The sequence below is a fragment of the Magallana gigas genome, chromosome 5 (genome assembly GCF_963853765.1).
Source record: "Magallana gigas chromosome 5, xbMagGiga1.1, whole genome shotgun sequence".
In the NCBI taxonomy this organism is placed as follows: domain Eukaryota; kingdom Metazoa; phylum Mollusca; class Bivalvia; order Ostreida; family Ostreidae; genus Magallana; species Magallana gigas.
In genome coordinates, this window is record NC_088857.1 from 33,059,618 (window position 1) to 33,087,395 (window position 27,778).

The 27,778-nt window shown below is 35.5% G+C and overlaps 1 protein-coding gene across 4 annotated transcripts; it reads right to left on the reverse strand.

Moving 5' to 3' along the window:
* LOC105342695 (uncharacterized) lies at positions 1-27,778 on the reverse strand. 4 transcript variants are annotated; one of them, XM_011449717.4, is made up of 14 exons: positions 27,561-27,778; positions 8,881-8,994; positions 8,595-8,672; positions 8,345-8,449; positions 7,604-8,093; positions 7,048-7,250; positions 6,361-6,800; positions 5,985-6,142; positions 5,670-5,884; positions 5,316-5,542; positions 5,043-5,201; positions 4,826-4,955; positions 4,630-4,729; positions 1-4,241 (listed from the first exon to the last, which is right to left on the reverse strand). In XM_011449717.4, the coding sequence occupies exons 1-14, from the start codon at positions 27,729-27,731 to the stop codon at positions 649-651; spliced, it is 6,183 nt and encodes a 2,060-aa protein (XP_011448019.3). In that variant the 5' UTR covers positions 27,732-27,778; the 3' UTR covers positions 1-648. The 4 variants fall into 4 exon arrangements, with proteins under 4 accessions (XP_011448019.3, XP_011448020.3, XP_011448022.3 ...); XM_011449718.4 differs by lacking the exon at positions 27,561-27,778 and adding an exon at positions 15,794-16,208; XM_011449720.4 differs by lacking the exon at positions 27,561-27,778 and adding an exon at positions 20,794-21,393 and having other exon boundaries at positions 2-4,241.

The window sequence follows — 27,778 nt, forward strand, 5'->3', positions numbered from 1 at the left end:
GAATTTGTTTATTGTTCAATAATAAAAAACACAACATCAAGTTATAAAGTCATTAAAAGATCACAGGCGTTTTTAAACAATGTACATTTGTAGAGGCAGTTTTAAATAGTCCGAAAATAAAGAAAGTGTACTAGCATCACATATTTTATCAAGTGGGTGTTCCAGCACCGAATCACAGGAAGTAAATATACAAAAATATTGCAAATTCTTAATTTACTTTAAAAACTGTGTACCAAAAGTTCTCGTGCCATTGAATTTCGGGAGTTTCGCCAAGAACTCTCTCTCTCTCTCTCTCTCTCTCTCTCTCTCTCTCTCTCTCACACACCAAGCTTAAGTAGATACATGTATTTTGTGTATAATGTTCATAGTAATAGCATTTGAATAATGTAAATCAATTATTTAAACACAGTCTATGTTATAAGAAGAATCACAGCATTTGCAAAAATATCGATAATATAATAAAAATAAAAAGAGGCACCTTGTATATGATTCAATAGATGAGTCGTAATGCAATTGTTCCAATAATCTATTTTTGTCATGTTTATATCTTAAGTTTGTTTAGTTTAATACCCAAATCGGCCAGTACATACCGGTATTGTACTCGAGTATATATTGACAACGGCGGTATAACTAATACTGCATATGCACTTATCCATCGTCTTCTTCTTCCTCGTCCTCATCAGATGACTCAGCTGGTTTCTCCCCGAACATATCTTCCCCTTCGTCCTCAATACTAGGCATGTCGCTGGACATAAGCTTTAAGATGACGATTTCTGGGATATCATGCAGCCCGAAAGTGATCACGCGGCCGCTGTTAACAACGTGACAACAGGTTATTTTGGTGTCAGGTGAGAAAACTGCAAGTAAAACACCTCTTTCAATATCCCACACAGAGATGTCGCCTGCGAAAACTACAGCACGAGTGTCATTATCGACGATAAAAATTTTGCTTAATTCATTAAATTCCAAACCATCGATGTTTTTGATTTTCCGAAGAGAAGGAGTTTTTTGTGGTTCCCATATGTGTATTTCTTTGTTTCCTTTTCCGATGATAACTTTCGAAGCATCTTCACTGATACCGAGAGCCATCACGTTGCTTTCATTCTTTAGTCGTTTCTTCACCACGCCTTCAAAGCAATCCCACAAGGTAACATAACTAGTTCTCTGCTCCTCGTCATAATTTGCCTGTACAAGGTAGTTCCCGGTGTGTGTTAGAGAGGCTACAAGCAAAGATAGCATAGACGTGTCACTCTCAAGAGTGGTCATATGCGTGTGATTTTCGATGTCAAACACACACATGAAATGTGCAAAGAAAGATGCAACGGCGATATTCTGATCTCCACTGAGAAGGTACCTATCAATGCCACTGCTGCTGATCTCCTTCTTCAATTCTTCCACTCGTTGTCGCTCAATGTCAACAGCGGCATCTCTACGACGTTGTTTTGCAGACAAAGATTCTACACGGCGCTCCCATGGTGTCAGTTTGGCTGTATGACAGCGATCTTTTGCAAGCGACATTACGTCAGTTTCAGCTATCTTCTTTTCCAGATCCTTTAACATTGGTCGTATACGATGTTCCACTTGGCCGTTTTTTAAGTTCCAGATAACAAAGTGTGACCGGTTTTCAGAGAGTCCCAGCAGCATTTCATCCTTTAGCATGACGTACTCATGAGAAGGACATGGCGTTATAAAGCATTTCTTGATTTTCTTCACGAACTTTTTCTGAAGCAGGTCATAAATTAGGACGGTCTGAAAGACAGGGCGAGCGTTATCCTTGGCGTTTGCAATGCCTTTGTCAGTTAGAACAACTACTTTTGTGTCCCTCACCACAACAATATCGGATGAATCGGACAGACTACGTTCAATTCTGACCGCCGATTTCAGTTGTTTTGCTCTTGCTATGTTCCACACGCTGACGGGACCATTATTAAATTGGCGGGCCACTGCATATCGGGGGTTTTTAGTCATGGACATGATTTGATAAACACCAGACTGTTTCTTCAGTCTAGGCATTGACTGGTTAATTTTGCCTGTGAGATTCCATATGTTGAGCGTTTTATCGTTTCTACCTGCAGTAAGACAGTATTTGAAGTCTGCACATGCGCCTAGCACTGAAGCTCCAGCGTGACGAGCCAAATGTTTATGGTCTTCTGTTTCTATATTCCACACTGCTATGTCTGACGTGTTTGTTTCTTCGCTGGCACAAATAGCAATTGCATGTGATCCAATATAGTTAATGTGAAGGTCCTTGATTTTATCATGTATGCAACCTCGAACACTTCGTAAATACTTTCCTCTCTTCAAATCAAAAAGTTCCAGTTGGTATATTTCATGAAGTTGCATGTAATGCTGTCTGCAAGCCACGATGTAATAATCTCGGGATATACCTAGACTTATCACAGCTGAAGAATGGTCATTGCACTTCAGTGATAGAACCTGTTTTCCGTTCCGAACGTTGTTGACAAGCGCACAGTTGGCTCCCCTCGAGGCATGCAGGATCCGTTCATCAAACGAAAAGGGTGCAATCAGAGCGGAATTGTCTTTGTACACTCTGTGGTTTTCTGTGTGAGCCTCACTAATCATCGGATAGCCCGCTTTGTTCAAGTTCCATGTTCGCAAAGTATTGTTCCCATCAAATAAGGCACATAGATACTTCCCTTCTCCTGCCATACCAATCACGGGCGGATCAGGGTACTTATCTACGCGTAACACGCGCTCTGAAAACCGAAGATTCCAGACCTGAATGACGTTTTCCTCCACGGTAATAACGAAAGCAACGTTATATCCAACACGTATTCTTGTGATGTTTGTGCCCACGTCATGAATGGTTTTCATCACTTTCCCAGTCCTCAGGTCCCACATTTTCATCGTGTTATCTTTAGAGGCAGTAAAGGCTTTTCCACCATCTGATGTAACTTCGACTGCTGTAATTGGATCCGTGTGCCCAGAGAGCAAATCGAATAAAATTCCTCCGGGTTCTGTCAGGCATCGAATGGATGGAATCAAAGCAGGAAGTGATGGTTCGTGAGCCTGTTTAAGTAAAGCGTGGATGTATGGATATCTTGGGGGGTCCCCGGGTGCTCTTGGTATGTCGTTAGCAATGATAGTCGCCAAACGCCCAACAATTTGAGATGCTAGCTGTCGTGGATCTTTTGATAGTGCCTTCGCTGAAAGTTGAATAACATCTGACATCATCTTCAGTTCAGAATCGGTTGGTTCTACCGATAATCCTGTTTGGTACTCTTCTACAAGAGACCGCAGTGATGTCCCACAGAGCTTTGCATGAATCCATTCAAAATGGCAGAGAGATTCTGATTTGTACAGAGCTATTTGCTGTGAATTGAGAAGATGGTATGGCAATTCGTTCACCTTTCTCACATTGTAACTTCTATCAGATCCATCATGATTATTTTCGCATGGTTCGTAGTAAAATGGCTGCTTTGATACATAACGGAGGACTCCTTTCTCGCTACCCGTACACGGCTTTGGTTTCGACGCCCACACTCCCTGAAAATATTCAGCCATGACTTTGTGGTATGAAGGTGCTTTATCTCGGTTTTGAAGATACCGGTCATCTGCCGCTTGGTGAAACTGGGAATGCGCCCAAACATAGGTGATTACGCCATACGTTAGTGTTGGCGTAAGAAGATCGGATAAGTCTTCAAGTAGTCTAATCCATAAGACGCTTGGACAACGCCGCTTTGATGGTCTATAATTAGCCATTACATCATCCATCACTGCCTCATCTAGTGAAAGAATATCCTCCATTTCAATGGAAGCAATTCCTTCACGAGAAGCTGTAATGTACCCTAGCGCACGTCTCACTAATGGTTCACCATGTTTCGACTCAAGTTTTCCAAATTTTAATGCAGCCAATTTTGTAATTGTTTCTGAAAGCTTGCAGTTTTCAATCTCCGTGAAGGATGACCATGATTTTGATTCCATGAATGCTAATTTGAGATAAAGAGGTAATGAGCATTTGTTGTAAGCTTTTATGATGACGTCAAATTGATGTTGCGTTAATTCACGATTGTCATGTTGCAACCAGTACTTAAGTATCGACTCTGCGTCTTCTTGTGGCATATTGGGAATCGCTAATGTGATATCTTTGTTTGATCCGTAGACTTTCATAAGGCCTGGAAAACTTTCAAATTGTTCTTCAGGGTTTGTTGTTATTATCATTTTGACGTTGTGTGGGAGTTCTTTTGGAAGCCAAGACATTTTGTGTCCTTCATGTTCGTCTGAAAGAAGAAATAGAGACGATGCAAAAACAGGTACATATCATAACACGAATGTTGAAACTTCTTAACGTGTCTACCAGAAAAAACTTATCATGAACGTTTTTTCTTTCATGAACTTCACAAATGAAGAAAACTGTGACATTTCTGTTCTTTCATTGACATTATTGGATATCAATGTTTCCTAATTTAGTACAAGTTTCGAGGACGATACGTAATTTCGTTGGTGATATGCCTTTCAATTAATAAACTATGCTGACACATATCTAATTTTTTTAAATTGACTCAATGACAAAATCAACGATTTTAAAATAATCATTGGTGTTCATCGAATATATACATATACATGTATATGGAATCAAATATATACAAATCCAAGGAAGATACATACCAGAAAGTTGGTCTACAGCGTCAAATATTAAAACTAACGGATCTGCTGTTGACGCATGGCCAAGTCTTTGGGCAAAGTCATTCACGAGTCCTTTGAATTCCTAGAATATTTAAAAAAAACCATGTTTACCTTTCAACCCTCTTTTCTGCATTAAAAAGGCTTATTATACATTGATTAATAATTTGTTGTTTGTTACCATTGGAACCTCCTCTGTTTTGCTTCCAAATATATGAGACATCTGTAAACATACACTACGCAATAATGTTCGGACGTTTCTCGAGGCTGTTGTACGACCTACTGTCCTTATGATCACGTGGGATTTAATCCTAAAACCAAAAATAATAGACATAATTACATTGTAGATACAATCTTTCATATTCGGGTTTTTGTGAACTATCAATAAATAAACTTACCCTTTGAACCATTTTTGAGTTTCGAGAGCTACTTTACAAGCAAGCGCCGTTTTACCACAGCCAGCTTTGCCATGTAAAATTAGAGGCAGACGACACTTTGACCGGATATACGATTTCACTGTTTGTAACAGTTCCCGTCTGCCTTGGAAATGCCGTCCTCTGTAAAAACAAAGAAGAGATATAGAAATAGTATCATAAAAATAAAATGGAAAATACACCTTAAAACAATTTAGTACCAAATACACAATTTTAGAGAGTCTGCATATGATATACCTTTCCTGACAAAGGGACACATGCTGTGAAATTTCCTGGTACAGTTTAGAAGTTGGGTCTATCTGCTGCACGTGTTCTGTGATGTGACAAGAAAACTCCCTTTTCAGCACCTCTAGTACTTGTTTGGACATCCGGTCTAGATAGAGGTGATGAGCACGGTTCTGTGCTGGCTGAACGCCTCCTTTGCTCCACTCGATCTCGTGGTTTAAGATGTGGTTATTATCCACCTATACAATGTAACATACATTAAAGATTCAATATACTAGTAGTTATACACCAAATTATTTTCAAATCAATATTGTCAGTTGAAGCATCAATATGATGTCTATTTTTATTCTTGAAAATTGTTCATACTTTTTCCGGAATGATTTCCGTTTTCAGTTTTTGCATGTAAGATGTCTGAGGCTCGGACAACGTTTTGTCCTGTGTGGAACTTAAATCTGCGTAGTCGGCCATTGTCGAGTCTCCAAGATTACTTAGCAAGTCCGTAATGTTTCTATTGACAACAATGACGTCTTCCGTGACGTCGTCATTATTCAAGAGACATTGATCAAGTTCTTGTTCAAGGGCTGTAAAAGAAAATGAAACAAATTTGTTATCGAATTTGATAAAGGCATATTTATCTTTGATATTGATAAAGTACGAAAATATACGCCTGATGTAACTTACAAGACGAAAAATAATTCTTTCTAGATTGTTCATCTTTGATGGCCAAATCCGCGAATTGATCCAAAAGTTTGCGTAGTTTTTGAACTGTTTCGTTCCACATAATTCGACCTGATTCTCGTGTTCGTGCGTCCCCTCGGCTGTATTCCTTGATCACTGAGCTAAAATGACACATCAAAAAATGAAACTTCTGTTTCAAGAGTGGTTTTGACAATAAATCGATCGCGACATATCATATTCACACAAGAAAAAACTTTGTTCTTAACATATAAGCGGAAGCATTTTAGCTGACTAAGACGAAAATATACTTTCGGTCAAGTAATCTTAATCTTACACTCAAATCTTAACCTTGTGTAGAAGGAAATTTTAAACACACCACCTTATGTTTTGGAGTCTGTACACTGGCGGTAGACAATTCTCGTCCAGTTTATACCACTGACTAAGGAGATGAGGGCTTGGCATTGTTTCTTCTTTTACTTTCAGCGCTTTGATAATTTGTTGCTCCCTTTTGACCATGTCTGCCAAATTCCTGAACATATTAAGAGACTCCTTTCCCGTAGTTTCTTCCAGCTTAATGTTTAGATCCTGTGTTTTGAGGTGGTCCTTTTTTGTTACCTCCATAATCTGGCCTTCGGTGAGACCCTGTTGAATCTTCTTGTCGCGATCCTGTGACGCTGACTCGATTTCAGCGATTCTTTTTCTCATTTTGTCAACTTTCTGTTTCCATTCATGCAAGGACTGTTCGTGTATTGCGTGAAAATCGTCTACGGGAATCACAGACGGAAGAATGTAGGACCCATACTTGTTTCCAAGAACGACCTACCATCAACAAACGTTAACAACGATAAGACGAGGACAATATAAATAACAGAAAAGTGTCTTTTACTAATTAACAATTCTCAATTGTCAATGAGTCCATAGTCATGGACTCATTGACAATTAAGAACTGTTAATTAGTAAAAGACAAACGTTTTTTTATTTTTATTGTACTTGTGACGAGTGTCAAATGGCAAAGGTACTTTTATCATAGGAAGAATGTATAGAACGAATATATTTATAAACTGACCAATACGATCCCACCACTAGGTGACGTCTGACATTTCCGGAGGTAGTTAAGACACATGGACGGAAGGCTATGATCCTCTGTACTGTCGTCCCTAAGTCCCCAGTGTAGGTCGTGTATCTGGAGTTCAAACCCATGTTCTCGACAGTGCGTGCGCAGCTCCGGATATACTTTCTCTATAAAGGTGGATCTTTCTGCCTCAGTGTCTAAACAACAAAAAACCATTTGTTAATGATATAACAAAAAAAGTTATGCTTTTGTTTAATATTCTGAATTTATACATACAGTAAATCAAAGCTATGACGAAGCCCCAAGGAAAAGCTATATAAATAAGTTGTAATATAACCATATTTCGTTATATTCGATCTGATAAGATTTTGATATACAACAATATAATAATATTTTTATTAATATCAAATTATATACATTTGAGTGAGCTATAACCCTGTTTTACTTTTAGATAATATACGGCAACAAAAAAATATTACACAATACATAATTATGTGAACATGTAAAATTGTTTTCTTTATTCTTGTATAGGCCAATCATGAATACTTGCCCGTGAAGCCAGCACTGACATATAGGGACACCGATTTACTCTCAGCTACACATGGAGGGTGAACGTCTCCTTTTAAGATGTCCGCCATGTTATCCGAATTCTCCCGCGCTTTGTGCCTTGTGATGGGTCTGAAAACAACGGGAGTCTGAACTGGGGAAACCTGCAATTCCCTGAAATTTTCGTTAACGTCCGGTTCTTCATTTGCAGCCACTTTTGATAACGTCATTAGCTCCTCATCACTTTCGTCTCCATCCGATAAATGTCCGTTCGTTGTTTCGTCACTACCGTTAGCCACTTGGTCTTTGATTTCGGGTAATACTTGTTTAGCGGGAAAATCTCCATTCATTTCCCCGTCTTCCTGAGATTCGACTTGTTCTTTTTCACACTCGTCACTACTCAACAATTTTGATTTTCTAAATTGGTTTCTATACGGTATTTTTTCTCCTAATTCTGAGTATTTTGTAAATATGTTTTTGTCTTCCTTTTCGTTCTGTTGAAAATTGAAAAAAAAGTTATCAAATCAGTATGGGCAAAGCATGCGTTCAAAACTGCGTTTTTTCGGTATGCTTTTAATGCTTCTATCAGACCATTAAAATAACTGGTAATCTTTAAAAGTAGTAATGTATCTTGTCCAATGTTTAACCCAAAATATTTCCATTTTGAATACTAGAAAATTGCATAATAGTATTCTTTTAAATTGGCTGTTTTATTTATTATTTTCTCATCAATTTAAATACCTACCATTTTTCCGTTGGTCTTTGTCACTGATTCCTCTGTTTTCTTTTCTTCATCAGATTCGGCGTCAGTGCTTTGGTATTTGTCGTCAAGGCGTTTGTTCAACTTCCTCTGAATAAGTTAGTCTTAATGAGTATCATTATGCATGTATCACCTGCTTCATATTAATTAGAACATGTCACTGTGAAAAAAAAAACATTTACCACTTTTTATTAAATATGATACATGCTAAAGAGTTAACTCGCGTTGTACTTACCCTCAAGTGAGTTACCACTTTACGGTCAATTTCAAAACTGACCCTCTTGTACTTTTTCTGCCAATGACTTTCTCCGGCCTAGAAAGAATGACAAGTTTATCAGTATGTCATACTTAGGAACTTCAAGGTTTGGAAAGTGTTAATTTTTTTTATAACATTTTTTATAATGTCAAATGCAATAAACATGCGATTTGTTCATTCAGAAAATAAAAAATAAACTTAATGATCAAAACGTTGAAGGATTGCAGTAGATTTTTTTTAATAAGAACAGATAAATTTGTTGTACCTCGTCCGGGTTTTGGAGGGACACAAACCCCCGGGGTGTCCGGTGGAACGTGGGCTCCCTCTCCATGGGAAGAGGCGGGAGAGCGTTGGCGCGTTTCCTTCCTTCATCTGCGGCCTGGAAAAAATGTACAGTCAAAGAAATGTTTCTTTATTTCAGATGGTTTTATTTTTCTTTGGATGATATTATCATTATGCATATGAATATGAATGGGCCAACGAACCTGACAAAGCCATGCGATATATTTGCATGCTGAATTAAGTGTGTGATGGGACCTATAGGGTTATTGAATTATACTTTATATAAATTCTGAGTTGCAGTGAATCATAACGAAGAAAAACAAAACTGTTTTATAGCGAGGAAATTAATGTGTTGTCATTGAATCCTGGAGATATTAACCAGTGTATAGTAAAATGGAATTCTATACCCACTGTATCAATAGTATTGTTTACAAATACATCAGTCTGTATTGGATTGGCAAACATTCCCGAGCAGAAAAAGCAATTAGAAATATATCGTACAGGCAACATCCAAATAAATATAATATGTACCAAGAATTACTGACTGACCATTAGAGAGACGCTTTCTGTTTGACAATAGCTTGTGTACTTAGGAGGCCCTCTATGAGAGAACAATCGACTCGCGGGGTTCAATCAGCATCCATTACCAAGATTTGTCAATAGAAAAACTATTCTTGTGATTTGTTACATTGATTTCATAAAACCAATGCATACAATAAAATTATAGATTCATACCGATTCTAAATCTCAGGAGCTTTAGAGAAGAGTTGCTTTGTAATAAGTAATGCCACTTCTTCCAGATATAAATAACAACATGCCAAAGAATTAATTTGCAAATATTAAATATATGCATAGTCAGACAATTTTTTCTGTCAATTCCCCAACTGACCCTAAATTCTTTTACTTAACTATGAAATATCAGACCAGATAAACAGCAATATTCACCAAAGATATAGTGAAGTGTTCTTCACTGAAATGTGTTGTATTTACATACAAACACAATTCACTGTGAAGGTGCTTGAACATTGTTGTTTTGATTTAGGCACTCTTAAAAGCAAGCAAACAGTATTGACACAAATCAAGCAGACGACTCAGATTTCACACGTGATCTTCGGAACTTTACTGATGAGCCAATGGATGACGTCTTGACCCGGAATCATAAACTTTCTCTTTTTTAAGGGTATAAACTTTTAAATTGAATGACAGATTTATGAGTTTGATGATTTTGTCTTTTGTTGTTTTTATCTGTGGTTTAAACACGAGTTTGGGCTTATCGAGATCAAAATAAATACCTCAATCACATATTCTTAGTATTGTCGTCATGAGAAGGGGACACTTACTGATAAAAACCAAACATATTCTTACACTTAAAGTTAAACTAATAGTGAAGACCCGCGGACAACAATGCTGTGCCCTCCAGAGTCCCTTTAAAGATATTCTGAGGGAGTATTAAGTCCGCTTGCGTTTGCAGAATGGCATTTACCTGTTATTGAAAGTTTTAAAGAATGGGAAAATGGTTTTTCTACACCAAAGCATCTCTTGAAAATCTAATCAAGCGTGGTGGGTAATTACAATTTGGGAATATTTTGTTCAGGTCTTTGACACCATCCTTGTTTATAATAAATTGGAACACCGAGCCTTAGTAACATGTACCAAATAAGGAACTTCAAAGTTTGTACTCATAAAACAACATTTGACCGATAAGAAAACCTACAAGGATTAATTAGTGTATAAAATTAAAAGAAAATAAATAAAAGTAACTAATGTAGGTATTAAATTCAATTAAATACAAATTTGATCGACAGACGAGCGATGCTCTAAAGGCCAATGGATTTATTTGTTTCGAGGAAAAATCAGCGATACATGTATATAAAACGGTTTGAAAATAAATTTTATACAATTATATATACAAGTATCGAAAGCGTAATTTTGGTGTATTCTTCTGTATTTTTATCGTTTTCTTCTATGACGATAAAAATTCGGTTGCTAATAACTAGCGTTTTAGATTTATTAAATTGCAAATGAAAATTAAACATTGATGGACACTACATATTAAAAAGATGTAGATTATAAATCGTTCTTACGACTTCTGATTTGTCCGCTTAACACTAGTATCTAAATGATCATGTTACACGTAAAGTACTGTCAGATAAAATGAGGAAAAGATCATTTGAAACAAAAACAACAAGAAAGATGAAATATAACGATCCTATTTATCTATTAGATCTCTTTGATTTTCAATGAGTAGTGATTTTATTACGATTATTTATCAGCTCCCAGAAAAATGGAAATATCAAATTGTGAAAGTGTATCGAACTTGTCTGAAAGCAAACTTTTCCGGGTTTTTAATGTGTATACGATGAACGTTGTTTCTTGACTACATTATAACGATGACCGGTGAAATGTTTAAGTAGGGTAGCTAGGATTGGGACTCGTGTGTCATTCGAGGCTCTGTGTGCTAATATTGATTTCTGCGGTGAAGCTAATTTCGGGATGAGAAATTGATCTACTCCCGTAAATTATAAACCAAACATTGAGCCTCTACTGAAATTTTTGGTAAATGTTTTTATCACGAATCGATGGGTTTGCTCTTTGAAATCGAGAATGTTGTTAAAGTACTTGTTCTTCAAATCACGTGTATCTGGTATGCAAATTGTAAATCACTGGGGTTGTTTTTTTTTATTTTTGGAAAGTATTGAAAATTTATTTTGCTTTATTCTACAAAGTAAGTCCCAAAATCAAAAATGCTAAACTTTTATTTTATTACTTAGGACTTATTCTCCCATTAATGATCAAATAAATGTAATGACTATGACAAACTATCGTATGTAATTTTGAAAGCAGTTTATCTTCCCGTATTCCGACTCTCATTCGAATAAATTGCTTTAATATTTCCCCAAGTCATTAGGTTGATAGGTTGATTGTCTGTAAAGATTCAACATTTTTGTAGAATACCCATTTTAAATTATTCATGCTCTAATACAAATTTCTAATACCGCCGAAGACTTGCATGCACAAGCTAGGACTGACTTCACTGGGTCTGGAATTAACGTACACGTACTACCGGAGTGTGAAATTGCAACTTCGAGGTGGGCTTTTTAAAATGCAATTTTAAAAATAGGAAAATAAAATATAACGATTTCGGAACAGAACATCAAAGATTTTGCTCGTAAATTAAAGAATATGTGTTTTGGAATTTTCGAAAGAAAAACCTTTACCCATATTTATAATTGAATATGATGTAATTGCTCATTTACTCAACATGGAAAAAATGAATCATAATTGCAACCGTTGCTAGCATAAATATATATTAAGCATTTGATCTCCACAAAGTGAACTTTAACTTTAGAATATCATTTTCATGTAATTGCTTATTTGCTAGCTTTAAGGGATAGGGATGGTAATTATATCGACGGGGTCTTAGACAGTTTGAATAATCGAAGGAGGCGTATATGTTTTTAAGGGGATAATCCCTTCTTTGTCTGTTAAAAGAGAACCTTCCTATTCCTTTTAAAAGGAAAGTGTGACTTTTTTAAAAAAGATTTCTTTATATTGCATGCCAAGCCATCTATTTTTATACCGTTGATGGAACGCATTAAGCCTTATTTAGTCTGTCGTACATGCAAAGACTTGTATTCAAATAAATATTCCTATTTTTAAGAAAAGATTGACCCATTCAAATAATAGAAATGATTATTTTCATAGAACTGAAAACCTCATCAAGAACACTCTTAAATGGAACACGAATGTGAAACGTGTTCATTTAGGCTTACATTTCACTTCTCTTTTTCTTTTAGTCAAATAATAAAATGAACATTGAAATACGCTGCCACTCCAATTCGAGCAAAACAAAATATTTTGAAAATGTATAGAAAGTTTCAACAGAAGGCTTTTTAATGGCCAGCTACTTTTGGATATATTGCACAATCCTAAATATACATGTCATTCGAAGAGAACAATGTTAATAAACGCAGCACTCTTTCATTAGCGGACTTGAAATTTGTCATTAATCGACTGAAATATTTTCATATTTAGAGATAATCATGAAAAAGATCTTAATCTACTTGTTCCATTACGACTATTCTCTCTTTCTCTCTCTCTCTCTCTCTCTCTCTCTCTCTCGGATTTTTTTTGGGAGGGGGGGGGGGGTTCAAAGGAAAATATTAATGAATCGAGAGAAGTTACCTTAATAAGTGAAGATATCCTAGTATTCACATTTTGCAGTTGAACTCCATCAATACTTTTCAAACGCACTGCGCGTCTGTTTTTAGGCATTGAAAACGGGTGAAAACGGCGGTTTTCCTTCACTCCAAAAACAGCAGTTGGCATAGCCAAAATCTTAGTGTCGTATTACAGATTAAAAATATTTATCCGATTTTCAGTCAGAGTATGTATATTCCATCACAAAGTTCATCAAATTTTTAGAAATCTGAGAGATAAACTGTCGTTGATATTTAAATCCATTATCTAGCTCTCTCAGTTTTGACTTCATTTGACGATTGCTAAGTAATTTCCTAAAACGATCTTTAAGCCGCGGAGGGGAAAACGTTTTAAAGGGACATCTATATAGCGAAAACGGATATATAGACAAGGACTAATACAGGAGGATTATTGAAGACAGAAGGTGATCGGACGGTTCTAAATTATTCAACAAACAGCGGACTTTAAACTTTTAACAACGACAGACTCACCCCGGAGACGTTAATGAAATAAAACTCTCACAAAAAACTTTCGGAATTAAAATCATTGCCACAATAGGCGGCAAATATTTGTTTGGTACATGGAACATAGTGTTTTTATAAAGGCTTTTGTGGGCATTTTCTTTTTCTTTTTTTTTTTCCACTGTAGGGTTTCAGACGATTACCCTGTTGTGGTATTTGCACTTTCCAGTATATATACTGTGTGGTTAAACACCTACATATCCGCCACGTTTCACCGATTTTAACCTCTTCTTTCCGAAATTCGATTTTAATTACAGTTTGGACCTGTTTTAATTCACGGTTGCTAAGAGTTTCATGAATAATTATCAAGCGTTCGGAACAGGGAAGGATTTGGTATGGTCAAGGTTTAAGATCAGATGTAATTATATCTTTTAGAAATTATTGCAAATAGCCAATTATATATTAACCAGGTATGCATTTATTGAATGTATAATATGTTATTTAAAATTTTCGTAGTTAAAACTAAATGGTATTTGAAAAAAAAAATAAAGTGTTAATTTTGAAATAGTTATTAGAATAGAAAAAATGTTGCATCAATTTAATATCTAAGATCGCTTTGAAAAATTGCCATATTTAGATCACAAAATTACGAAATCAACTATGAAACTATGAAATCCAAACTGTCACTCGAGTCGCGGATTATCGCAATGTAGCCTGAACCACTGCACTCCACTTTATAGGAAAGAGAATCCACATGAAAAAAACTCTTTTAAAATGACGATGTCGAGTTTTTAATAAGAAATACAGATATTAAATACATTCATTTACATTGTACAACTAATTCTTTCAGATTATATTTTCAGCTATATTTTCAGATATATTTATCAGATATATTCCAATATTTAAAAATTAATTTATTCCTAAATTAATGGTTGACACCAATAAAAACTGAAACGGCCACTCTGTAAAGTTAGAAATATAGCACGTACTCTCCAAAGGACAAAGGTTCTAAATCAACTCCTCAAAGTAGTTTTACAACATTAATTTACTTTCTATAAATCATTAATAGTTTAGCCTTTTTAACCACATTGCACTTTATGTAATAGACACGATCGAGAAAGGTGCATGGTACCAAAACAAAATAAAAATGCTTTTTAAAGATTAATATTCTTATCGCAAAATATGTTAAGCATATGTAACCCAGTAATCAGATACACTAATATTTTCTGTGTTTTCGTCCTTGAGTTTATAGCAACCCTTTATCCTCAACTAAAAAGTTTACAGTCTGCTTCGCATAATATTTAAATCTTCATATACAATGATATATATTCAGAAACAGGCAATGTAGTGGGTACTTTAGTGGTTTAAAGAGGTACAACGATATTTGCAATCATGTAGAAGAGATGCAATTACAATTTTTTTAAAAATAAACCAACTAGGATAGGAATGCAGTTTCTCTTTTATGAATCGTTATATACAGTTGGGATAATTGCAAATTTTAACAAAAACATTACGGAATCACTCCTGTTTAATGCATTTGATATGAAAGCTGTTTGTGAAATGGGCTTTAAATTGTGGTAAATGCAACAAAGAATGCAAATCTTGACACAGACTTTATTGGAAATTTCGAATTTACTTTTATTCATATCGCCTCTCATCGATGCGTGTAATAAATTTGCCAAGCCTCGTGTCCTCTAAAACCTACAACAACTTCATTCCATTTCTAAACATGTTAAAAGTGCATAAATACCCCAAGGTAGTACCTCATTTTTTTTCATTAATTTGACATTTCCTATCTGAATAACGGCATTAACGGATCCTTGATGAATTTTATTTGTCTATTGACAGGTCTTGTACTTGTATTACGAGAATGTAAATTATTTTTTGATCTGAAAGAATCACGAAAAATTGAGCCATCTTATATTGATATTTATCTAATAATCTATATATTATCATTCTTTTGGATAGAAATGTAGAACGATATTTTTGGTAAGTAAATCTTATCGGTGGGTATGAAAAGTTTTTTTTAAAAAAATGATAAAATTTAAAAAAAAGGGGGGGGGGGGGTAGGGGGGGGGTATATCACTTCTTTTAGCAAGGTACAGCAGATGAAAACAATCATTTTAATTTTTATAAATTATTTGGACACAGAATTATAATATTATTGATTTGTTTTTATTTTACTCTACCACCCTCCAAATTGAACGCACTTTTTAATTAACAGCGATGACTTACCTTTATCAAGAGTTTGACTCTCTTGTCAATATCCTTAGAAATACGTACTCCATCGCGAGATTCCTTAACACGCAAACTCGGAGTTTGCTGCAGCGATCTGGAACTCCGGCTCCGCGATTCTGACGCTGGACTTCTCAGCAAATCGACTTTATTCGGATGGAGTTTGTGAACGACATCCATTGGTATCTTACAAGTATTCAGGCATGTTCACTTCTGATTAAATCCCGTATCGTTCATGAATTTAAATACAAGAATCGCCCCAGTTATTAAAGCATCAATTTTCTTCCAAAATATTTTTACCCATTAGGTCAATGCGTGTTAAATGAGTAGACATACACATATTCAAGTATAAAAGAAATCGAGACTATTTAAACATTTCTCCATGTTCACTTTTCGCCAGCATTCATTAGAACCCTCTAATGCCTGGTGCTTAAAGACTCTGAATAGCCTCAATACCGTTTATTTAGACATTTGAAAATTTATGTTTTTTCCACCAAACAAAAGCGCGAATAGACTGATTGTAGTTTAGTGACCGCACCTATGGCGCTGGTGTTTAGAAAGTAATAGATTTTTGGCTTGAATTTTAATTAACCATTTTTATTCGGGGTGAATTTTTTTGAACGAAAATTATCGCAATAATTCATAGTCATGTGTCGCTATTTAAAGCAACATTAAATACGTGCAGCGACTTTGATGAAACTTTAACTGTTTATTTCAATGGAAACTTTAAAGCTCGAGAACAAAAAGGTCTTTTATTTTATTTGGGCCACTTGAAACTTTCTTGTTTTAAATGTTAAATTTGAGATCGTAAATCAGAATAGTTCAAAAGATCTCAACTCTAAATGTATTCTGTTACTAGATGATCAAAAGCATATGAATGAGGGGATTTCGACAATATGTTATGTTAATTCAAAAACTGCTAAAATTAGTAAAAATACTTGCACATAAAATACTCAGTTTATGAGTGATTTATTTACTTTAAGTACAGATGAAAAGTTTTAAAGAGGCATAACCCCTACTTCAACGATCATAGTTCTAGGACCAGATTTCAACAACGATCGATATAGACTATAATATAAAAATATAAAGAAAATGTACGCTTAATGCTGCAGAATAATAAATACGATAGATAACGATGACCGTAAAATCTTTTATCATTGTTAAATACATGTATATACTGTCTACAAAAGTTCATGCAGCGTTAATACGTTAAAAGAAGGAAAGGAAAACATTTAGAAAACAACATCTTAAGCTGAGAAGACAGAATCATGCAACAGAGAAATGACAGCTTTTTCTGACAGTCCAATAGCCCTAATGGAAAACAATTAGTTATCCGAGTGAACAACAGAAGACAGGAAATAACTCTGGGAGGACAGTGATAGCTTTATCCCGAATAAAATACAATATGTCCTCTGTTAGAAATGGTTTAAGTATATGACAATCTGTCCAAAAGTATAACAGTATGTCAATATTTGTGAAAGGATTTCAGTATGCAAATCTGTAAGGGAGAATTTAAGTATGCCCATCTTTAAGAAGGACTTTATAAAGTCCATTTTTTCCAAAAGGAGAAAAGAAAAGATATATGCCCATGCATTAAGACGTGATTTTCCGAGCCTGCCGGAAAGGCCCGAGAAGCTGCGATTGTGGATAGGAATGACAGGAAAATAGATATGGTAGAGAGGCGATGATTAACCTGGATTTTGCCTCTCTGAACTCCATGCGTGTTTACAACCTAAAGTTAAACATTTAAACGAGGACGTTATATATACATGTATTTAAGATTTTTAAATTAAATGATCGGTAAAACTTTAATTACAGAGATAAAAGTGATAAACACCTGACTGTTAATTATCCAGTTTAACATATTTACTGAAGTAGAATTTGATAACTTTGTGTTGAAAATCGTGTCTTAGATCTCGGAGTTTAGAAGATATAAACATGTGCAATGAAAGAGACAGAGTCGTGTTAATAGAGTACTAAAACTGACAGCAGGGTGTATTATAATTAAATGTGTATTGGGGTGTAGAAAAATCAACCTAGAAGTTCTTTCGTGGAAATTTACAATGTATGAAATTAAAATATTTTCAACGAAATGTATTCTTCACCCAGAATGAGTGCATAAAAATAAAGAGAAAACCCCGTGAATGTAATAATAAATGTTGTAACTGCATTTTATTTTTATTCAAATCAGAACTTTAATACTCTCATAGTCTAAATAAGTTACTAATTGGCAATAGTGAGTCATAAAATTCCGAAAACTTGCAACTGTATAAATTCAAACTTTAAAACTTTACTAGGCTTGTATGCATTAGATTGATGTTGGTTTACAAGGGAGTGAATCTTTAATTGCAGATATTAAAAGTCTGCACATCGCCTTTGGTTATTCAAATCAAAAGAAATTTTTGAAGTTTACAAAGTACGAAATCATTCTGATTAAGTCCCCGAGTATATAGATGAAACCGTACACCAGTCGTAGTGGGAAGATTCGGGTGGGGTTTTAAACCTCATGATTCTAAACAAAACACCATTGTTTTACTTATTACAAACAGTGAAATACATGTAAATACATCCAACACATGATTCAGTTTCCGCTAGAACTCTCACAGTAATCCGATAGCACATTTACCTGTTTAACTCAGTGAACACAGGCAAAAAAAAAATTATCCCATAACTTAAAGTTGTTTTTATGCTTTTGAAAAATACTGGGATCTTCAATGTACAGTACTGTATGTGAAATACGGTTCCTGGTAGAGGGGTATTTTGTTTTTAGTCTTGCGCAGCCAAGTGACCAGTAGAGCATTTATCACTACTGTCCCGACTTCACACCAAATTCTACACCGAAGAGAAAACATACAAACAAGAGAGTTTGTATGAGCATACACGTAACATGTGACTAATTTTTAAAGAAAGGATTAGAATGTACAATATTATAGCAGAAGAAAATACAAGAGCCCAGGGGCCACATCGCTCACCTGAGCAACAACAGCCTAACAAGTACTCTGATGAAATTAACATTACAGTATCAAAATCAAAATATCTTGACAACTAAGTACAGTAGATCTTGCTCAAAATTTTTTTTAAAAATCTACCGATTTTTATCCACATATTTTTATGGTAAGCCCTTTTGCTGTTGTTCCTGTAAGAAGATTTTTCTCTATTCCTTTATAACCCCCTTCTCTGCTTTTTGGACTAAAAACTTTCCTAGAATATTTTTCAAGATTTTTTCTATATTTTCCTATGTAAAAATTTACCATCCCCCGATTGTGGCTCCGCCTTACCCCCGGGGACCATGATTTATACAAACTTGAATCCACACTATTTGAGGATGCCTCCACACAAGTTTGAGCTTTTCTGGCCTAATAGTTTTTGAGAAGAAGATTTTTAAAGGTTTTCTCTATGTATTCTTAAGTAAAAATTCACCCCCCCCCCCCAATTGTGCCCAAACCCTAACCCTGGGGACCATGATTTAAGCAAAATTAAATCTACACTATCTGAGGATGCTTCCACTCCAATTTGAGCTTTTCTGGCCTAATAGGTTTTGAAAAGATTTCAAAAGATTTTTTCTCTATATATTACTGTACAATGGTAAAGCTCATCCCCCATTGTGGCCCCATCCTACCCCAGGGAACCATGATTTAAATAAACTTGAATCTACACTGCCTGAGGATGCTTCAACTCCAATTTGAGCTTTTCTGGCCTTATCGTTTTTGAGAAGAAGAATTTTTAAAGATTTTCTCTACATATTCCTATATAAATTTCATCCCCCATTGTGGCCTCAGCCTACCCCCGGGGACCATAATTTAAACAAATTTGAATCTAAACTATCTGAAAGTGCTTCCACTCTAATTTGAGCTTTTCTGGCCCACACATTTCGATGTTGAACTGTGAACCCTTTCGGGGCCCTAGTATTGGTCTGGGGGTCATGGTTTTATCATAAATCTTCACTATATAGATGTTTCTATGCTTTAGTGTAAATGTTGGCATTTCTGGTGCAGTGTATCTTGAGAAGAAGATTTTTTTAGACAAACACTCTATCTCTATTGCTTCGTGATAACTTATCTCCCTTTTAAAAAGGGTTTTGCCCTTTATGTCAACAATTTATAATTCACTTCCCATAAGAATACTTTGTACCAAATTATATTCAATTTGGCCTAGTGGTTCTAAATAAGTAGTCAAAAACGTGACAAGTTTACAGACAGACGGACAACAGGTGATCAGAAAAACTCACTTGAACCTTAGGTTTAGGTGAACTAAAAACAACACGTTATTTAAAACAATGCCATCAATGCCGAGTACAATTGACATATATACGAGAAAACATGCCCTTTTGCTATTTTTTTCAAACACCAGGTGCTTTGTCCAGTTGAACTCTAATGCTCTTTTGCAGGACCTTTAAAAACGCCACACACAAAGTAACCATTAAAACCAATTGTATCAAAATCTCCATCGACCTTGTAAAACAACCTTTGTATCACAAAAAAATCTGATCGCGTCCATCTCGTGTATATATGAATGTCTCGTATATATGCATATGTTGTGTACCTTACATTGCAAGTATACATAGGTCGAAAAGGGCGCGTCTGATCTCATGCACATTCTGTCTGTGTCTACAGTCAAAGAGAATTAATCTTTAAAACTTTTCAGAAAAAAAAATATTTTTAAAATAAACGTTGAAGATTTAAAAGTATTGACATTTTTTATCGCTGTTTTCGCGTAACAAACATATGCGTATATACATGTATATCCATGCTTGTACTTTGAACAGGTAGAATCTGTATAGATCTGCATGTAGAACAACAAAAGGAACGGTAACTCATCTTTTACCTCGGAAACAATGCAGCAACGCAACTATTTAAAATCATACTATCCATTTACTAGAATAGACAAAATTACCTCCACTGACATACCGGCATATTTTTAATTCCTATATTACAGTTCGCATTCTTTTAGCAAGATTTGAAAAGACTGAACGAAGTAAAGTCATCATTGAGACATATTACCTTTCCCTCTCCTGTCCAATCCACAGGTACATAGGTTGTTATCCAAACCTTGGATCGAGCAGTAATAAAATCAGGGAAAACAGTCGACATTTTCTTTAATCCTTGAAAATTAGTTCAAAACTCGTATAATGAAATCAACGTCTATACGTAGTGAAAATCGGTTTGTGAATCTTGTTGATTGCTTTTATATCCTCGGGTTTTTATGCATTTCAACAGTTTCTTGCTACTTCATTTAGCAACAAAGTTTAGTCCAAGTAATCTGATCTAGAAACGACAATGCATCGTCTACATTGATATTTGTTTTACGACTGGGCTTCAGCCAGCAACATCGAGAGCTCTATGAGACAACGAGCCCTGGACTAGTTATCTTTTGAAGATGTCCTTCGAATTACGATGGGTCATTATCATAAGTACTTTGTCGATAGTGGCCCACTCGATAACTTTATGGCAAAGGAACAGTTTAATGCTTCTTTAACGATTCTTCTCCGTTGCTTCCTTTTTGACATGCAATTTGTTAGACCCATCCATGACGCATGCGCAGCATCATCTTTAGAATTATGACAATAAATCCAGTGTCACATATAAACTGTGATTGCGAAAGTATACAGACTCATTGTATGGTTAAATTCCTGACACAATGAAGCCAATTAAAATAAGTCTCCTCTAAACAGCGGCAAAACAGCGGGGGAACATTAATTAAATTTCCATGCTATACCCGGTTACAAATTGTGTATCACTTGTCCGCAGTAACTCAATAAACAGGCGTCATCTTTTTTCATAAAGTTTAAAAGTTCATTAGTGTCGCCTCTAACGCTTTAACACTGAGTGAAGTGAATATTCAGCTTTCAAATCATAAATAAAATCAATATGGCGCTTTTACTTCTGAAGTCATGATAGATTTGCATGTAATCGCGTAAAATCGTTAAATCGAATTTTTAAGTGCATTTAAAACTCGAAATCTTTCAAATTTTGTGACTCATGCAATAGACCAACGTTACCAAGTGATTAACAATTTTATGAAAGTATCGTAAATGTTCGTAAAGGGATTGTTTCTTTATAAAGGGAACAAATCGCTGTGTAAAAACCTGTTAACATGTTGCATTGTAAATGTGTGAACGAGATATTTCACAATGCAGAATTTGTTAAATTAAAGCAGTGGTTCACATTATTAAAGGTCAAATTGGGGACAGAGCCACGAACCGTCAACCATTCTTCAAATTTTCAAAGAATTTTTTTCAAAAATCCTGTTTTTGGATATCAATAAGCAAGTTCTCATATCATCCAACTCTCTCTCTCTCTCTCTCTCTCTCTCTCTCTCTCTCTCTCTCTCTCTCTCTCTCTCTCTCTCTCTCAAAATTCAGAGATAAATCAATAATGTTCTCAACGTCTGTTAAAACTTCACAGAATGTTTGACTATTTTATTTTGTTTTATTATACTTTCATGTTAAATACTGAAATCTGATTGGTTAAGACGCAGTTGATAATCCGTTCTATTACCCTCAGCGTTAGCAACACCCTTGGCAACGGGTAACACAACGAATTGTTACATGCGCGTGAATTATGCGCTTACGGTTCGCCATAAAATTCACGTCATTTCTATATAAAAACAGAAAGTTTTCTTTGTACTTAAGACATTCAGTATAATAAAATAAATAGTGCCTGTTTGGGAAGGTAACAGTTGAAATTAACACCCCTCGAAAACCATTGTTTTTCTCGGGGTGTCAATTTCATCTCTTACCCTCCCAAACAGGCACTATCTATATGCTATAACATTTACCGTGTCAATGATAATTGTATTTTGTTCTATAACATTTATCGTATATGTAAAATCATCTTCAGTATATATTATAACTTCAAGCACTTTTATGATGCAATTCGTACATATATATTGAATTCAGGTAAATGTAGGTGAACGAAATCTAAATGAGCGTTAATAAATTCAGCTATCTGCATCCCGTTAACTACATGTATAGGTGAAGTGTCAGACGAAATTAGGTTACGCATCACAAATTATCTGAATATCTGACTTGTTTTTATTTTGGATCAATCTACCGAGAAAAACGAGTGTGTTTCACATGTACTATTACTGTATGACGAGTAATTGGAATCAATTTGAAGATTCCTCGCTTTAAAGGGTGTATGGACCGTCAATTTGTTAGAAAAACCGGCATGTAATAATGACAGCAGTCATTTTTAGACAGATTGTCATATCGTAAGTTTTGTGTTTAGACCCATCCAGTAAATTCAACATTTAAAATATGACACAGCATCGTCGGAACCCACGGGTTTTCTATCCGCTACACTGATGTATGACAAAGATAATGAATGAATAGGTACTGCGTTTTCCAATTTCACCAAAATAACTTTACATCTGTGGGTCAATCAAAGTGCAACACCCGTATGTATGAATTCGAATTCAAGGCCCTATCACTAAATGGAATTTGTTAAAGTTTTCATTTATTGTTATTATAGCAACTAAAATAGATACAATGTTTCTGCATTATTGAAATTTTGAATTCATTTTTTAAAGTGCTTTACTAATTCATTATCTCTTAGAATCGATGACTATTTCAAGATCACCAAAAGAATAGCAGCATTGAAAACAACAGACTGAGAACATACCCTATAATTGGTTCTTTATTTATGTTACTCTATAATCACTGATTAACATTTTTTAGTACTTTCACTTGTTCCAAATGAATAGATAGCCCTGATTGCTGAAAATATTTACAAGAGCAGACTTTAATCACCGCTCCTGCACATATATAGGGACTCAACGTTATGCAGGCAGAGATAACCGCACACCTACGCAACTCAACAGGTACCAACGTTAATGCAAGCAGAGGTAACGCAAGCAGGGATGACCTCACACTTGCGCCAACAGCTCAACCTAACGCAGGGAATGCCGCACACTTGCGCTAGAAAGGCCAGAACACCAGCAGGGATGACCATACACTAGTGCTCCGCCGCAACCACCACCAATACAAGCAGGTATGACCGCACACTTGTATTAATGCAATACAGGGCAGAAATGACCGCACATTCTGTATCGTTGGTTAGAATAACACGAAGATTAGAAAGAGCAGGGATGTCAACACCCTCAATCTCTCCGTACCTGTTCAAGTTTAACCCCAAACAGTCGCTCTTTGCAATGCTATAGACACTGTCGCTATATATGTGACCAGCCTAAAATAATTCATAGTATCTAAAAATTGGAAATCAAAAATAAACAAACTAATCCAGCCTAACCCAAAACTACTTATGCAGAACAACTTATATACATTGAATATTTATTATTGTATAAAAATAATCATCACAATAATTGGTTAACAGTGGATGCATTAATTAAAATAATCAAGAATCAATAAATCAAGGGCAATGACCCAAAACAGTAATACAAAAAGATTCTAATGAAAAAATAGCTGCCTGCTTCAATTTTATAGTCATATCACATGTTGAGTATTGCAGTTCTCAAAAAGATCCTTTACAATTGTTTATATATGGGATATTTAGCTACATCAAACTCTGAACCTTCTTAGGAGGCCGAAGAATTGTCCTGGAGCCAAAGTCTTAACAATTATAAAGAATCATCTTGCTGATTAGTTTCTGAGAAGAAGATTTTTAAAGATTTACTCTTTATTCCTATGTAAAACTTTAACACACCCCCCATGTGGCCTCACCCTACCCCCAGGGGTCATGATTTTCACAACTTTGAATCTACACTACCTGAGGATACTTCCACACAAGTTTCAGCTTTCCTGGCTGATTAGTTTCTGAGAAGAAGATTTTTAAAGATTTACTCTATATATTCCTATGTAAAACTTTAACACCCCCCCCCCAATGTGGCCTCACCCTACCCCCAGGGATCATGATTTTCACAACTTTGAATCTACACTACCTGAGGATGCTTCCACACAAGTTTCAGCTTTCCTGGCTGTTTAGTTTCTGAGAAGAAGATTTTTAAAGATTTACTCTATATATTCCTATGTAAAACTTCGACCCCCCATTGTGGCCCCAACCTAACCCCAGGGATCATGATTTTCACAACTTTGAATCTACACTACCTGAGGATGCTTCCACACAAGTTTCAGCTTTCCTGGCTGATTAGTTTCTGAGAAGAAGATTTTTAAAGATTTATTCTATATATTCCTATGTAAAACTTCGACCCCCCATTGTGGCCCCACCCTACACCCGGGGGTCATGATTTTCACAACTTTGAATCTACACTACCTGAGGATGCTTCCACACAAGTTTCAGCTTTCCTGGGTGATTAGTTTCTGAGAAGAAGATTTTTAAAGATGTACTCTATATATTCCTATGTAAAACTTCAACCCCCCATTGTGGCCCCACCCTACACCCGGGGGTCATGAATTTCACAACTTTGAATTTACACTACCTGAGGATGCTTCCACACAAGTTTCAGCTTTCCTGGCTTTCTGGTTCTTGAGAAGAAGATTTTTGAAAATTTCTCGAAATTTTTCATTAATTTCTAATTATCTCCCCTTGAAAACGGGTGTGACCCTTAATTTTCACAACTTTGAATCCCCTTTGCCTAAAGATGATTTGTGCCAAGTTTGGTTGAAATTGGCCTAGTAGTTCTTGAGAAGATGTTGAAAATGTGAAAAGTTTACGGACAGACAGACAGACGGACGGACAGACGGACAGACGGACGACAGACAAAATGTGATCAGAATAGCTCACTTGAGCTTTCAGCTCAGGTGAGCTAAAAAAGAGTCAAAGAAAAATGTAGAAATACGCTGTAAACTTAAACAACTCTCTTTGGTGGTTCAAGCGGGATATGAAGGTATCGTAGCGATCATTGCCAGAATATTACATTTAGTGCATATGTTGATGATGATATGACCTTGACCTTGGTCATTGACAGATATCAGGGCCAAGACACAACCTTGGGTCATAGATAACTTTTAAACCAAGTATATGAGAACCTGTTTTCTGATGGTGGGACGTAAAGGTAAACTTCTGTTGCCCTTGGTACTCGAGGGATCAAGATGGAATCAGTTGAAGTTACTGTTACTGTAACCTAAATCCTCATTAGTGAGTTAGTAATATAAAGCAAATGTTATCGGACATAGTGATCCGATTTTAATCCCACCAGATTTTTTTTAAAGGAGTATATGTCCTTAAAGTTGAGAAAAAAGGTAAAACGTAAGCAAAAGTTCAATTAGTAAGACAATAATATGTCATCGTGATATTGTGGACAAAGAGAGTACAACCTAGACAAATGTTCCTTAGAACATGACCATGCACAATCATGTCTACAGACTGACAGACAGACACACGGACGGACAGAGGAAGCAGTGGACGGAGAAAGGTACCGACGGACGTTATGATCCCATAATCCCCCTCTTTCGAACTTGGTTTGCTGGTTTAAAATACAATGATTGAAGAATAAAAAATTAATAGACTACAATCATAGGTGGAAGGATTGGAAAGTTGTCTATGAATTATGTTCTTAAATATATTCTTGAGAAAAGAAAAAGTTTTAAACTACATGCTTTGATAACGTATCGCTTTTTGTGCGGGTTTAAATTTGGTAAAACAAAAGTAAGGTGGATGTCTCACGAGATGAATCAAAACAAATAACTGTTCAAATACCTTGGTAATCTAAGGCAACAAGAAAGATAACTCTTATCATTTCACCAACTTCGATAAACAATTTTATTTCTTATATTAAAACACCTCGACGAATAAAATCCAATAGTGTTGATGAGGCTTTAATGTAGACACACTTGTTCTACTCAGTTAACCTTTAAAAAGGCTTTAATATAATGCCTTTGCAGCAAAATAAAACAAAGTGAATATTTCACTACAACTACTCTGTAACAAGGGGAATATTGTTTACCTGTGAAATTAATTGTAAAGTGAGCTGGAGACATCGTACAAAATAACACATTTCGGTTTAAATTAACGAAATGTAAAGAGCAAAACAGCTTTGATTTCAGAAAGGATTGTTGCTAACGGTAAACTAGATTTAAATTTTATTTTCATTGTAAGAAAACATTATCACTTTCATCTCCGTATCGACAATGGATTCGTATATATCACATGGGTGGTAAGGAGACACATGTTGACACAAACCATTCACTGTCCATGCGAACGCCTGCTTTTGCTGATTTTTTATAATTTACATATTTTTGGAAGCCAAATAATATTTAAATACATATTATACCTATCGACATCGGACCCAAACAAAATAGTTTAGTTGACTTGCTTACCTCTACTTTAATTCAGTAAAAAAAAATTCAATCAGTTTTATTAATTAGCAATCAATAATTCAAATAATAATTATTTTTCCTTATAGAGACCTTGTTTCAATGATTTCAATTGTCCAAAAAGACCAGGCCACGGCTATTAAGCCCTTATAAGAAACAAGATAGGTCCAGAGGACTGAATCCTCTCTCTCTTCTCTCTCTCTCTCTCTCTCTCTCTCTCTCTCTCTCTCTCTCTCTCTCCTCTCCTCTCTCTCTCTCTCTCTCTCTCTCTCTCTCTCTCTCTCTACATATACATGTATATATGATGCACAAAAGTAAATTAATGAAAAAAAAACATTTTCAACAAGAAGTCCGTGGGCCTTGACGGTACGTAGGTACATACCTCGTTAGAAAATTCTTCTTTAAAAATAATTAAATGGCAGTTATGAAATAATTAAAAAAAAAACCTTTTAGTAGTTATTTTAGAAAAGTTACAATAGAATCAGTACTCTGTTTCTTCCCAAGAAATTTTAATAATTTTAATTAATTACTTACCTTAACCGATACCCTCATTCCAATCACAGTGTGAGATTTTGGTCCTAATGATAAAAACATGGCCTCCTTTTTATCCAAAGCAGACACCTCCCTCCGCAACCCCATCCCCTGGGGAATCACGTGACGAAGCTCCATCGTCTGCTCGCAAAAACGTCTTCTGCTGTCTGTCATCTTTAACAAATTTAAGTCTCGTCCTGTTGGTTGTTCAATAACATCTT